Source organism: Panthera leo, chromosome C1 (genome assembly GCF_018350215.1).
Source record: "Panthera leo isolate Ple1 chromosome C1, P.leo_Ple1_pat1.1, whole genome shotgun sequence".
Lineage (NCBI taxonomy): Eukaryota > Metazoa > Chordata > Mammalia > Carnivora > Felidae > Panthera > Panthera leo.
In genome coordinates, this window is record NC_056686.1 from 212,555,189 (window position 1) to 212,570,894 (window position 15,706).

At 41.3% G+C, this 15,706-nt stretch overlaps 1 protein-coding gene across 1 annotated transcript in view; it reads right to left on the minus strand.

The window, feature by feature from the left end:
- Positions 1-15,492, minus strand: part of PDE6D (phosphodiesterase 6D) — a 51,578-nt gene extending 36,086 nt beyond the window's left edge. Inside the window, exon 1 of the mRNA XM_042950507.1 lies at positions 15,227-15,492. Within this exon, the coding sequence (XP_042806441.1) occupies positions 15,227-15,276 (50 nt within the window). The 5' untranslated portion in view covers positions 15,277-15,492. The remainder of the gene's footprint in view (positions 1-15,226) is intronic.
- Between the last annotated feature and the right edge of the window lie 214 nt (positions 15,493-15,706).

Here is a 15,706-nt window from a genome sequence, read left to right on the forward strand (position 1 = left end):
CCCTTTATCATTTCCCCCAACCCCCCAAGGAGAGCTGCTACTGCTATTTTCTCTTTTCTACTGTAATCATGTAGCCGTCTCATTACAAATCAAAACATGCACTGAAGTCCTACTGTTTACCCACAAGCTGTATTGAGGATTCTATAGCTGTGCTGCCGAAAATGTGATCCACAGACCAGTGAAGCTGGTTTGTGAATGGTCTGTTACCAGTCTGTGGCAAGGTTAAGTGTTTAAAAACTTTAATAGCAATTAAGCAGAGTAATTTGTTGATTCTAATAAAATTTTTCAGCTTTTATTTTGTATGTCATTTTTCTAATAACTCATTTTTATTTATTTTATGAAAATATTGGTCTGTGAAGGATTAGAAGTAAAAGCCTGGATTTTTACCAGTAATAGTTTAAGGACTGTTCTAGATACAAAGATAAGACCTCTGGTCCTGACATGGTCTCAGTATAATCCTATGTCAATGTCCAATAAAAAAAAGTCCTTCCATTTTCAGACATAAACCTTTCCGAGGGGCATATAAAGTTCAGGTTTTGTAAAAAACAGGGTTGGGGAATGTTGATTTTTTTTTGAAACTATTTTTTTAATGTTTATTCATTTTTGAGAGAGAGAGAGAGAGAGAAAGTATGAGCGGGGGTGGAGCAGACAGAGAGGGGGACAAAGGATCTGAAGCAGGCTCTGTGCTGACAGCAGCAAGCCTGATGCAGGGCTTGAACTCACAAACTCCAAGATCATGACCTGAGCCAAAGTCAACTGACTGAACCACCCAGCCGCCCGATTTTCTTTTTAAAGGGTTATGAGTTAATAGTAGGTTAAAAGAACAACAGAGAGGGGTGAGATAGGAAGGTAGTGTCAAGTAGAAAGGACAATTTGATAAAGAACAAGAACTCAGAGGGTAGCAGGTATAATTAAGTGCTATAACCCTGGGATAATGAAGTTAAGAGGGTAAATTAAGGTTTGTTGGGGGGAAGAAAGACACTGAGTCTGGTCTCTGCCTTTCATTCCATTCTTGAGCCCCCAGATGCACCCTATCCTCCAGCCATGTTTAGTTGCTACATTTCCCAAAGACGGTATATTCTTGTGCTTCAGCGCTTAGCACATGCTGCTCTACTCCGCCTACAACATGCATCCCACTCCCAGCATGCTCCTTAAAGCCACAGTGCTATGCCAACTTCCTCTCTAACTGTGGTCCCTGATACACCCTGACGCAAGGCTATTTGATCCCTTCTCAGTGCACCTGTACACGTTTACACCTGCATCACAGTACTTACCAGAATGCAAGCTAAATTCCACTGGCACAATATTATTTACCCCTTCTCAGTGCTCAGCCCATAATTGGCACTCAAATGTGTGTTGAACCACAATGAGTATCAGAGAGCAAGTCAGAGGGGTTGACTAGAATTCTCTCTCTCAGGCTGAGCAACCAGAAAGCAAGGCTCAGTGAAGAGTATCCAGGAGCCAAACATGGAGAACTGCTCACTGAGGATTCAGAAGGCTGTCGAAAGGACTACTTAGAACTGGAGCTCGGCAAAAACAAGAAGCAAACCAACTAACCAAAAAACCCCCCTTCTCCCTAAGGAGAACAGCTAAGTCAGGCAGGCGAATTGCAGGTAAAAACACATTAGAATTTAAAAACCCATTCTACTTGAAGTTGAATTCATGACTTGGCAGAGTATCTGTAAATTATATATGGGCATGTGGTTCATTACCTATAGTTTGAGGAATTTCAAGGTAAGTAGAATTTCCAGGCAAAGTGCCTGACTCAGCACATACTGATATATGCTAATGTCTACCATGGCAGGCCAGAGCAAAAGGAGGCAAAGCTTCAACACCAAGGTCACAGGCATGAAGAAAAACCTCTCTCTTCTCATTTCTCTGGGCTGGAAGCAGTTGCAATGACCAGAAATAAACAAAGGGAGTTTCTATTTGGTGGTATCCTAAGCATTTTCATCATAGGAATGCCTTTCTTTGCTCTGCTTTCCTAGTTTTGGGTTGTGGCTTTTTCTTTTTCTTTCTTCTTCGTGCTTGCTTTTAACACTCTGCCTTTATGATCTCTCCCCACTCAAACTCTCTCCATGCTCACTTTCTGAACTCATTTCCTTTTCTTGCTCCCACCTTCATTCTTTTACTTTTATTTATTTATTTATTTATTTATTTATTTATTTATTTATTTATTTATAAAGTAATCTCTACACCCAACATGGGGCTTGAAATCACAACCCTGAGGTCCAGAGTCGCGTGCTCTACTGACTGAGTGGGCCAGGTGCCCCAAACTTTTGTTAATTCTTTTTTTTTTTTTTTTTTTAACGTTTTTTCATTTTTGAGAGGCAGAGAGAGACAGAGCATGAGTGAGGGAAGGGCACAGAGAGAAAGGGAGATAAAGGATCTGGAGTAGCCTCCAGGCTCTGAGCTGTCAGCACAGAACCCAAAGCTGGGTTCAAACTAATGAACTGCAAATTCATGACCTGAGCCGAAGTTGGACACTTTACTGACTGAGCTATCCAGGCACCCCGAACCTTCAATAATTCTTAAATATCACTTCTTTCAAAGCCCTTCTTGTAGGCTTTTTCTGCACTAGCACTGGTTACACAGAGCAATCTGTACATATCCTTACATTTATAAGAACCAATTCTAATTCACAGACATTTACACATCTTTCTCTGCCCCAAAATTTCCCAGTGATTTTCCCTGTGGCATCTTTTCCTGTTTGTGGGGGACAAGGTGAGAAAATATAAATGGATCCCTGAGAAACCAGGTTTCAGTATCCTTGAAACATAATATGCAGCACTGTAATCAGTGGTGATGATATCCCTGTGAAATAATACTCTAGCCCTGGCAAAGGCGCTGTGTTTGGAAAGCATACAATCAAAATTCAAACTGGCCTGGGAAACAGTGGAGGCAAGTAATTTAGTAATGAGAAAAAGATCACTATTTGAAATATAACACAGTCTTCTCACTAGCAAAGTCAAATGAAACAAACCCTTTTTCTTCTAACAGGTCAATTACTCTACTGATGTGTGCAGTTATGTGCCTAAAACTGGTCAGAAACAGGCTAGAATAGACATAGCCCTAGAGATTCTTAGAGATCCACTTTGCATTTTTATTTGCTTCCCAGAACCTCCTGATTGAAGAAGAGATAATACAAGGTCCTTTCCCAAGGATATGTTCCTGAAAGTATCAGCCACTATTTCTTATATACTATTTGGAGGCAGAGGGATATTGCTTTGAATCTAACCAAAAGCCACATTCAGAGATCTGTGAATTTTACCTAGATTTTAAAAAATGCTAGTATTGAGAGGGAAATCAACTTCCTCAAGTTATAACCCTCTTTTTTTTTTTTTTAAAGATTTTACTTTATTTAAAATGTTTTATTTAGTTTTGAGAGAGAGAGAGGGGTAGGGGCAGACAGAGAGAGGGAGACAGAGGATTGGAAGCAGGCTTTGCACTGACAGCAGAGAGCCCGATGTAGGGCTTCAATTCACAAACCCCAAGATCATGACCTGAACTGAAGTCAGACACTTAATGGACTGAGCCACCCAGGTACCTCTAAAGATTTTATTTTTTAAAGTAATCTCTATACCCAACATGGGGCTAGAACTCACAATCCTGAGATCAAGAGTTATATGCTCCATAGACTGAGCCAGTCAGGTACCCTCTTCAAGTTATAATCCTCTTAAAAAAAGAAAAGCAAAAGCAAAGATGATTTTGGTTTTCAAATAGGACATAAGTGTCATGTAGAAGGCTTCCTTTGCTATCACTCTAATAGTCACTACCTCCCAGAACTGTGAAAACAAAGCTTCAGATTTCTAAGCTGGAGTAAAAAAGAATCACTAAGACTCTGGCTTTTTATTAATACCCTGAAACATGAAACCTACACATTTACAAAAGAGAAAGCAACCCTGAACTTTAAAGCAAAAATAAATAATTGAAACAATGCTATAGTAAGCATAATGCATTTGTAGAGCTATGGTTTTTAAAGTGAGTAGGCATGTATTATTTCACTCAAATTTCCTAACATCTCTGTAAAGCAGACAAAGCATTTTCCTTGTTTTATAGATGTTAAGCAACTTGCACAAGGTTAGATAGCTTAAATAAGTGATTTCCATTTTTTTAAACTAAGTAATCTCTATGCCCAATGTGGGGCTTAAACTCACTGCCCTGAGATCAAGAGTTTCATACTGTACCAACTGAGCCAGTCAGGCACCATAGTGATTTCCATACTTTATTTATTTAAAAAAAATTCTTTTAATGTTTATTTTTGAGAGAGAGACAGAGTGTCAGTGGAGGAGGGGCAGAGAGAGAGGGGGAAACACAGAATTTGAAGCAGGCTCCAAGCTGTCAGCCCAGAGCCTGATGCGGGGCTCAAATTCACGAATGGTGAGATCCCGACCTGAGCTGAAGTCGGAAGCTTAACTGACTGAGCTACCCAAGTGCCCCTCCTTTTTTTTTTTTTTAAGGTTTATTTATTTTTTAAAGAGAGAGAGCTAGCAGGGGAGGGGCAGAGAGAGAGGGAGACACAGAATCCGAAGCAGGCTCCAGGCTCTGAGCTGTCAGCACAGAGCTCTAAAAGAGGCTGGAACTCATGAACCATAAGATCATGACCTGAGCCGAAGTCGGACACTTAACTGACTAAGCCACCTAGGCACTCCACCCCTCCATTCTTTAATAAAGATCTATCTACTAAAGCTACTTTTCATTCATTCAGCTATTCATTTAAAATTGTTAAAAAAAACGTTTATCTTGACAGAGAGAAAGCACTCATGGGCAATGGAGGAGAGGGGAACGGGGAGGGAGGGATTAGGGAGAGAGGAAGAGAGGGAGAGAGAGAGATCCCAAGCAGGCTCTGTGGACGACAGCAAAGAGCCTGACAGGGGGCTCCATCTCATGAAACCATGAGGTCATGACCTGAGCCAAGATCAAGAGTCAGACACCTAACGGACTGAGCCACCCATCATTCATTTATTTATTTTAGAGAAAGAGAAAGAGTGTGCTTGAGCAGGGGAGAGGGGCAGGGGGAGGAAGAGGGAGAGGAGAGGGGGAGGGGGAGGGGGAGGAGGAGAGAATCCCATGCTGAACATGGAGCCCAAAATGGGGCTTGATCTCATGACCCTGGGATCAGGACCTGAGCCAAAATCAAGAGCTGGACATTTAACCAACTGAGCCACCCAGGCTCTTAAAGCCACTTCTCTAATCTCTGCTTTCCTAGGTCACAAGATTCTTTATAAAGCAATTTATTCTTGGGGCGCTTGGGTGGCTCAGTTGGTTAAGCGTCTGACTCTTGATTTCAGCTCAGGTCATGATCTCAAGGTTTGTCAGTTCGAGTCCTGTGTTGGGCTCTGTGCTGACAGCACAAAGCCTGCTTAGGATTCTCTCTTTCTCCCTTTCTCTCTCTGCCCCTCCCCTGGTCACACACTCTCTCTCAAAATAAATAAACTTAAAAAAAAAAAGAGTAATCTATGCTTGGTGACTTTATTTCCTCATCTATTATCCATTTTCAAATCTTGGCAGATTATAGTTAATTTGTTTCCCCAAATATCAGGTACTGTCAAAAGGCTCACCAATGATCATAAGGGATCATCAGATGTTCAGTAGAGTCTCAAATATTCATTCAGTCAATGAATAGTTTCCAGCAATTCCAAGGACTTGTTTTTAACCCTCCTTCCTCCTCCTTCTTGATCCCAAATCCCCGCTGAAACACTCTCTTTCTGAATTTTTCACATCATCATTTTTCTTCCTGTTACTCTCCCATGTCTTCAAAATTAAACTGCTCAACACCTACTCATCTTTCAAGATCCTATTCAAATGACAATTCTGAAGTCCTCCACAACACCTCCAGCAGCAGCCATTCTTCCTCTGAGATTCCAGAGCACTTTATGCTACTAGGCACTTATCACATTGTGTTCTGCCTGTTACTGTCCCTTCCTCTCTCCCTTATACAACTTCTTTGGATATGAAAACTGGTTTATCATTTTGCATTCGGTTAACAGTTTACATGGCACTTATAGATCCTGCTAACACGTGTCTGAATGAATGGCCAGTTAAGTGGCAGCCTAAGGCCAGAGCTCCTCTGCTTTTGCTCTTTCCACAGAAGATGGCTCAAAAGCAAAGGCTTAGAGTTAAATTCCTTATTTCTTATTCCATGAAAGTGGCCGGGTTAGATTCTCAGATTTAGTCTCTCTTAAAAAACTTTTTATTTAGCAACAACCTGTCCATGAACCACCCTTTCCAAGTAGAACTGTCACCCAGGTAGCAGTGCCACATATGGTATAGTTGTGCTGTCCTACCATCTGCCCATCCACTCTCTTGCCACCATGTGAGGACACAGGGAGAAGGTGGCCATCTGCAAGCCAGGAGCAGAGACCCCTCTAGAAACCAAATGAGAGAGTATCTTATCTTGGACTTTCCAGCCTCCGAACTGTTGAGAAATAAATGTCCATTGTTTAAGCTACCTAGTCTACGGTATTTTGTTATAGCAGCTCCAATAGACTAATACATGCTGCTTAAAACTTTCTGGAAGATGTCCTTTTCAAGTAACTCTAATCCCAAGCTACACCTTACTCTCTGTAACTGAGAGTTGAGGAAAAACAAAGAAGACCACAATAGAAAAGAATGATTTTCAAGTGAAAAATAAATCTGTAACTTAAACACTGAGGCAAGTTTCTAAACTCAAAATCAGTAATACAGAAAAAATTTCTCTAGAGAGACATCATGGTACACTGTAGAAAAAACCAGTTTATACAAAGATAAAGCAAGGTTTAAATTAAGGTTCTGCCTTTATCTCAGTGATAACCTCATCAATCTTTAATTTCCCATCTAGAAAGTGAGGATAGTAATGTATAGAATTGTTGTCATAATGTAATAATATATCAAAGTACTTTGAAAAATTGAAAAAGACTATAGGAAGGTCAGATATTATTAGGCCACCCCTTTTCTTCTTGTCATAGTTAAAGTGTTATTTATATTAGAGCTATTTTGTTTAGTTCTGTAGGCCGCATCTAAATTCAGAGACAATAATTGCTCTCCATGACTCTGAATCAGTGATCCACAATGCACTGAACAGAATACTTCATCAATACTGAGTATCTAGGAAGAGTGGTCTGAAAAAGAAAATGGAAATGATATCTTGTTTAATTATATCAAATTACAAAAAAATGTTTTGCCTATTTTAGGTGTAGCATATATCTGAATAGAAATACTTGCTGAAAAGAATGTTTGTTAATTAAGAATGACTGTCACCAAATCAAAGAAATGCGGTATTGGAAAAGGATTTGAGTCCTTCTGGAGACCATCTACTCTAACACCTTCTCTGATGCATGTATAATCTCCTGCTGCAATACTCTTGATGGACAGGAGCACCCATGTGCTGCTGAAAATACTTTCTGGAAAATGTGTGTGTGTGTGTGTGTGTGTGTGTATTTTTTTTTCTTTTCTTTTTCCCCTCACGGTAATTCTAATTGTTAGAAACTGGGCTAAGTAAACCTTGTCCCCTATAATGTCTACCCTTGAGTCTCATACTTCTCTGAGAGCCACATAGAACATGTTTACTTCTCTTTGGAACAGTATCTTAAGCTTCAGAAGAGAACACTCACATCCTTTGCCTCATTTTTCATCTTTAGGTCAAACCTTCCCACTTCTCAGATCATTGTATGTATGACATGTTTCTAGTGCCTCTCCTCTGGGACAGCACCACTTAACCATGACCCCCTCATTGTAGACCAAACAAATTCCTCACGTGTGGGACTATTACCTTCCTTGCCAATCACTGTGATCTTTATGGACATGGGACTGTAAGAAAATAGATTTGCTTTTCCTCTCAGCTCCAAAATTATCAGCAGGTCAAAAGCAAATAAAGAACACTGCTCTTAAAAATCTTAAAAATTAAAGTTTAAGTATTCAAGCAATGACTGGCCTTTAAACTACCTTCCTATGATGCTAAAGCTCAGGAATAGGGACAAGTCCATACATTCAGAAGTCAAGTTCTCCTCTGTCATGGGGATTTGAGGATGCAGAATGCTGACAAGGAAGGCTTGTGAGCCAAAAGTGAGGTCAAGTTTAATAAGAACTTAGGGCTGCCAAACCGCAGCACTGTTGCTAGCCTTCTATCAAATACATTGACAATACAGCTAGAATTTTTCATGGGAGTCTTACCATGTTCTGTTCCATTTCTCCAGAAGTTACTATAATTTTCACTACAAACCATATATAGAATCCTGAAAGAAATTTAGAAGGTCTGAAGAAGACTATAAATATCTAATTATATTCCAAAATCTTCCCCAAAATGTGAAAGTAGGAATACCCATTTTAAAATTCTAAGTAACATAATCAATAGGACATTATATTCATTTAATCCGTTCAGGATAATAATAACAACTTCTCAGAGTCCATGCTTGAGGATCCTGGAAAACATACTAGCAATCACAATCTACTTGAAATTAAAACTCATTTTTAACACTTGGCAAAGGCATCTATTAGGGAATACTGATATTCAAGAAAAGTTTGACGGTCTACTATTTTTTTTTTTTTTTTAAAGTAAAGTAGGCTCTATGCCCAGCGTGGAGCCCAACGTGGGGCTTGAACTCATGACCCTGAGATCAAGACCTGAGCTGAAATCAAGAGTTGGATGCTTAACCAACTGAGCCACCCAGGTGCCCCAGTCAACTATTTTTAATAAGGAAATCTAAGTGAACAAAAGATCTAAAGCCAACTATTTTTGACTGGAAGTAAAGTCAAAGATCAAGGTGCTATGAGAAAGAGGATATGGGGGATCCAGGACCAAACTATGGACAGGAAATGCAAAAACACAAGTGAAAAATACTTTCAGAAACCTTCTGAGCCAAACTAGCTCTTTTTCTGTTGTCATAAATTGAAATGTAATTAGTTCCTAGAAAACAAGAAAACACTAGGCATACATATTTGCTTATTAACTAAATCATTTCTTCAAAGAGGCAAAACAGAAATATTATGGTTTCTCAATAAGGAGAATAACAGCATGAAGGCATTGGTTTATCTCAGGAAAAAAAAATGGCTTTCCAGTAATACTAACATCATGGTTATTATCATAATGTTAGTAATTATTAATAAAACAAATAACACAGTTAACATTTATTACTATGTGCCAGGCACTGTACTAAGTACTTTATATGTGCAGTCTCATTTAAGGCTCATAACAACCCTCTGAGGAAATTAAATGGATACCGAGGTTCCGAGTTTGAATGCTCTGTGTAGGGTAACAATAGTGGAGGCATTAAGTCTGAACCCAGAGTCCACACTCTTAACCACTGCTCTATGCTCTGCTTCAGTTATGTGTAAACTTTTGTAGGTCTCAATTATTCTCCATAAAAGCTATACATACACAGCAAATGAAGCAAATGAAGTCCCTTTCCATCAAGAGTTGCCAATACTGAATATTATCAATTGATTGGTTGTTTGTTTGTTTATTTATTTATTTATTTATTGTAGACTCCACACCCAATGTGGGGCCTTGAGGGGGCACCTGGGAGGTCAGTTGGTTAAGCATTCAACTTCATCTCAGATCATGATCTCATGGATTGTGGGTTTGAGCCCTGCGTCAGGCTCTGTGCTGACAGCTCAGAGCCTGGAGACTGCTTGGACTCTGTGTTTCCCTCCCTCTCTCTCTGCCCCTCCCCCACTCATGCTCTGTCTCTCTTTGTCTCTCTCTCCTCAAAAATAAATAAACATTAAAAAAATTAATAGGGGCCCCTGGATGGCTTAGTCGGTTAAATGTCTGACTTTGGCTCAAGTCATGATCTCATGGTTTGGGAGTTCAAGCCCCATGTCGAGCTCTCTGCAGACAGCTCAGAGCCTGGAGACTGCTTTGGATTCTGTCTCTCTCTCTCTCTCTCTCTCTCTCTCTCTCTCTCTGTCCTTCCCTGCTCATGCTCTGTCTCTCTGTCTCAAAAATAAGTAAACATTAAAAAAATTTTTTTTATTTATTAAAAATACTCCAACGTGGGGCTTGAACTCATGACCCCAAGATCAAGAGTCACAGGCTCCACCAACTGAGCCAGATAGGCACCCCTATTGACAACCTTTTAAATTTTTGTCAATTAATTGGGAAAAAGGGATAGTTTGTTGAGTTATTAAGGTTGAATATCTCTTAACTTATTCATTGGCTATTTTTCTTCTGTGAACTGTTCATAGCCTTTGTCCATTTTCAGTTAAATATCTTCTTGATTTGGAGGCAGTCATTTACATTCTAGATATTATATTAACTTCTGGAATATAAGTAAATAGGAATGATTAGCTAATCTTCAAAGAAAAAGTTAAATTACTACTTCATACCTTAGACCAAAGCAAATTCCAGATGGAGTAAAAATAATAAAATCATAAAAGCATAATTTTTCTTACGGTAGTCTGTCAGTTTCTTGATATTAATAAAGTTGTACAGTTGATTCTTGAGCAATGCAGGGGTTGAGGCATCAATTCTCCTCACAGTCAAAAATCTGTATATAAGTTTTGACTCTTCAAAACTTATTAATAGTCTATTGTTGGCTAGAAGCCTTGCTAACAACATAAACAGTCAATGCGTGCTTCATGTGTTTATATATATATATACATATATATACACACATATATATAGATAAGAATATGGCATATATTCTTATATATGTATAAGAATATGGTATATACTCATATATATATATATACATACACATACACACACACAGCATATACACTGTATACCCATTCTTATATATATGAATATATACCATATTCTTACAATAAAGTAAGGCAAGAGGAAAAAATGTTATTAAGAAAATCGTAAGAGAGGTGCCTGGGTGGCTCAGTCAGTTAAGTGTCTGACTTCCACTCAGGTCATGATCTTGAGGTCTGTGAGTTCAAGCCCCGCATAGGGCTCTTTGCTGACAGCTCAGAGCCTAGAGCCTGCTTTGGATTCTGTCTCTCATTCTCTCTTTCTCTGCCCCTCCCCTCCCTCAAAAATAAATAAACATTAAAAAAATTTAACAAAAAAAAAGAAAGTCATAAGAGGGGCCCCTGGGTGGCTCAGTCAATTAAGGATCTGACTTCGGCTCAGGTCATGATCTCACAGTTGGTGAGTTACAGCCCCGCATTGGGCTCTATGCTGACAGCTCAGAGTCTGGAGCCTGCTTTGGATTCTGTGTGTGTGTGTGTGTGTGTGTCTCTCTCTCTGCCCATCCCCCACTCAAGCTCTGTCTCTCTCTCTCTCTCAAGAATAAACATTAAAAAAAAAATTAAAACAAAAAGGAAAATTGTAAGAGAAAATGCAAAAAAATAAGGAAAATACATTTACAATACTGTATACTGTAGTTATTGAAAAAATTGTCGCATAAGTGAGCCCATATAGTTCAAACCCATGTTGTTCAAGGATCAATTATATTTATTTTGAGGAGGAGCAGTTTGAATAGGTAGAACAGTGCATTATACAGACTACCCTAGAAAACTAGTATAAAAGGACTGTGATACGTCTATGTCATGGAAAGCAATTAAAAATAATTATCTTTGGAAATTACGAACATGGTAAATTAAGTGAAAAAAGTAAGTTACAAAATAATGCTTGTGATTCTATTTTTATAAAAGCAAATACATTACATTAGCTACATTGGAAGGCTGTATTAAATTATCAATAAAGGTCATTTCTAGGTGGCTGGAGTTTGTAATAGAAAATTTAAATACCATTTTATTTACTTTGTAAAGATTATATATATATTAAGTAATCTCTGCACTCAATGTGGGGCTCAAACTCATAATCCCAAGATTAAGAGTTGCATGCTCCATCAACTGAGCCATCCAGGTGTCCCTAAATATTTCTTTTTCTTTTCTTTTTCTTTTTTTTTTACATTTTTTAAAAATTTATTTTTGAAAGACAGAGACAGAGCGTGAGCAGGGGAGGGGCAGAGAGAGAGAGGCAGACACAGATTCAGAAGCAGGCTCCAGGCTCTGAGCTGTCAGCACAGAGCCCCACATGGGGCTCGAACCCACGAACTGTGAGATCATGATCTGAGCCGAAGTCGGACGCTTAACCGACTAAGCCACCCAGGCGCCCCCCACTAAATATTTTTTTTAAGTGGGCTGTATGCACAGCCACCCAGGCGCTCCCCTAAATCTATTTTAAAACTGCACAAGAACTTAGAGTTCTACCACATATCATCTGTGTAAATACATTCCAGGTGGATTAAAGAGCTAAACATTAAAAAAAGATGAAAATAAAGAGTATTTAATTAATCTTGGGATAAGGAAGGTCTTGTTTTATCTGTCTGTTATAACAATTCACTTAATCTGTATGATTTTTATCAGTTTGAATATTAAAAAAATGGATGCAAAATGAGAGTTGAATGACTAGCCCAAGGTCAGGAAGGTCTTCTTAAGACACAAAATGCAAAAGCCATGTGCAAAATATTGATGAATTTGAAATGATAATTTAAAATTTGCTTAACAAAAAAGGAGATGAGCAATACATTGATAAAAAATAGTTGCAATATACAGAACAGGCAAATGATTGATATTAAAATAAAAACACCTATAAACCAATAAGAAAAGTAAAAAAATCAAAAGTAAAATGGGCAAAGGACAAATTAACAAGCAATTCACAGAAAAGAAATTGCCAAACGGAAGATTTTGCAACTTCTCTAACAATAGCTAATACATAATGCTTACTAGGGATCAGGTGTTTTTTTTAAATGCTTTTAGCTATCAACTCATTCAATCTTCACAACAATCCTATGAGATAAGTACTATTTTTATCCCTGATTACAGATGAGGAAATTGAGGCAGAGGTTAAAGGAGTTGCTCAGGGACACACAACCAAGAGAGCAAGGCTGGGATTCCAACGCAGACAGCATATAGCTCTACAGTTCGGAATCACTCTTAAGCACCATGCTATATTGCCTGTCCAGGGATCTAGGTACCCAGGGAAATACAAATTAAAACAAGATTTCATTTGTCTAAATTGGCAAAAATAAAAAAGACATAGTCAATGTGAAAAATGAGTATTGTCAACACCATCAGTAGGAGAATATCTCGGCACTTTCTTTTTGTAGAAAAAACTCTTACAGAAACAGATACAAGGAAGGTTTAGAAAAGCAATTTACCCAATAAAAGGTGGGCGACAGGTCGTTTGTTTTACTAAAATATTGGTTTTTTTTCCTCGAAGGTACTAGCAAATATTAGAACTCTTTTCCTTTTCTCTCTTAATCCTCAGATGTCAATAAAGGGTACCAGACGATGGCATCTTATTGGTCCTATGCTAACTTTTTTATGTGGCTGCTTCCCTTGAGATTTAATCAGCTCAGGTCAAACCTTCTCTGAAAGCCTGTTTCTTGACACACCAGCGTCATCATTGAACTGATTAATTCACCTGCCCTTCTAGTGGGCTGTCGCAGGTTCTTCTTTCTACTCTCCTCCCTGTTTGTCCCTTAGCGTCTTTCTGCAAGAAAGACAAAGCTTTCTTTCTGCAAAGAAAGACAGCTGCAAGAGCCCAGAATGAGGTGAGAAGTTAAACTTTCCCCTTCTGCTTTGTCTGAAAGCCATTTAAAAAATTCTTTCTTGTTTTCGGCAATACATCAATTCCTATCGGATAAAAACGTTGCTTCTGAAATCTCCCAATTCTCCACAGTCTCTGGCTTTACTGTCTACAGCATACCTGTTAAGTAACAATACAAATTCCTTAAGGCAAAAATGAAATCTGTGTCAGAGTTCTTCTAACACGTCAGCCATCCCTATTTACTTCTAGGTGCCATTATGAAGAGAAACAAGGAAAGGTGCATGAAGCGATGAAAGAGGCTGTCACTAAACTTCACCACGTGAAAGTAGGAAAGTTTACAACGCATGGCAGTACGCATAGGTGATGATGCCCTCTGTTTTTTCAAAGGAAGCACAGCAGGTCTGTTTCCGTGTGAAACTTCTCATTTGTACATCCAAACATCCTGCAACTTTTTTGCATCTCTGGTTCTCACGTTTACTACCAAGTTGGGTTTCTGACTGTGACAAAGCAATTAAAACCTGCAGGGCTGAAGTGGGCATTGTGAAAACACACAGGCGGCTCAGAGAACAGTCTCCGCCAAATCTGTTAGGGGAGGAGACCGAAAGGGACGACTACGATTTCGCTGAGAGAGGAATTTAAGAATGTTCCGTATCGTAGGCACAGGATGTAAAAAAGAGATTAAGGTCAGCAGGAAGATGTGAAATTGGAATGTACGGGATTGCATTTTTTCATCCGCATCATACGGTTACCGACCAACACTCCGTTAAAACACGAGGCTTCCTCACTACGTGAAGGAGAGAGGCTGCACAGGCGGCACCACAACAGGCCCGAGGCAATGATTTCTATATCCTGCTAAATCCTACCGTGTCCCCAACGTAATCAAATAATTGCTGGACAGCTCCACCCTGTCTACGCGTTAACCACACCGACGCGATCCAGCAGACACCTTTGCCGGGAGTCCCAGGGCAAAACCCAAACACCTGAAGGCATCTCACGCACGAGTTTAGGGTCCTCATTTCGCTGGACAGAAAAGTGAAAAGCTGAGAAAGCAGCAGCCACCATCCAATGCCTCAGAAGGCCAAGCCAGAATTAAGATAAGGTCGATCCCGGACTTCTCTTTCCCCACCTTCCTCGGCTCCAGTCCTGGAAGGAGCCACAAGTGAGGCAGAGAAGTTGTGGAAACAAGGCGGGGGTGGGATGGGATGGGATGGGATGGGATGGGATGGGATGGGATGGGATGGGGGAACCCGGGAGAGTTTCACACAAGCATCTGCATTTGTCCCACACAAGGTCACTCGCCCCAAGTCACTTTTTCCTGCTCCCCCGGTGCTTCCCGCCAAATGGGCTGCTGGGCTCCGAGGCCAGCCCACCGCGCCCCCTCGGCCCTCCCCTGCGGGCCGCAACCCCTTCCCGGCCTCTGGGTGCGGGCCGAAGCTCGGAGCCAAGCTGGCCTCCCCGACACCCGTGTCCGACGCTCCGCGCTTCTCCCGGCCCAATTCCGGGTCTCCTCCGCCTCCAGCCCCCGGGGCTCGCGTCAACGTCCCCTTCCTCCCTCAGGACGCCCCTTGCCCCGCCTCCAGCGCCCGGTCCCGCCGGGGGCATGGACGCCGTTCTTTCCCTCGCCTCCCGCCGCACTCCCGTCCGGTGTCCACCTGGCGCGACCCTCGCCCCCCGCCAGTCTCCTCAGAGAGCGACCGCCTCCCAAGTCCTCCCGGCCCCGCCCCGCTCCCGGGCGGATACAGTTTGAAGCCCCTCAGGATCTCCCTGGCCCGCTCGTCCTTGGCTGACATGATGCGGCGGCCGCCGCCCGCGGCTCTCCCACGCTGGCCCGGCGGAGCCTCGCAGACGGTGCCCAGGAGCCGAGGACGGAGCCGCAGCCCGGCCTGGAGACCTCGGGCGAGCAGCGGTAGCGGCCAGACCCGGACCGGCCTCTCCCTCCCCTCAGCTCCCGCTCCTGATCTCTTCTCCTTCCCCCTAGCCTCGGAGTGCCCGCCCCGAAGCCAATGGAAAGCCCGCCTCGCCGACTGGCAACCTGACCAGCCAATAGAAATACTCAGCGGCTTCGCGGAGGGGGTGGGGGGGACGACGAGCGTCAGTGGGAAGGGCCCTCCCCGGGAAGTCCCGTAGGACAAATCGTTTCTTAGGTTTTGTTGCCTAGAGTTTGCCCCAGCGGAGGGTTGGTTTCAAATCTGCAGAGGCTCGAGGGGCCCGCTCCCGCCG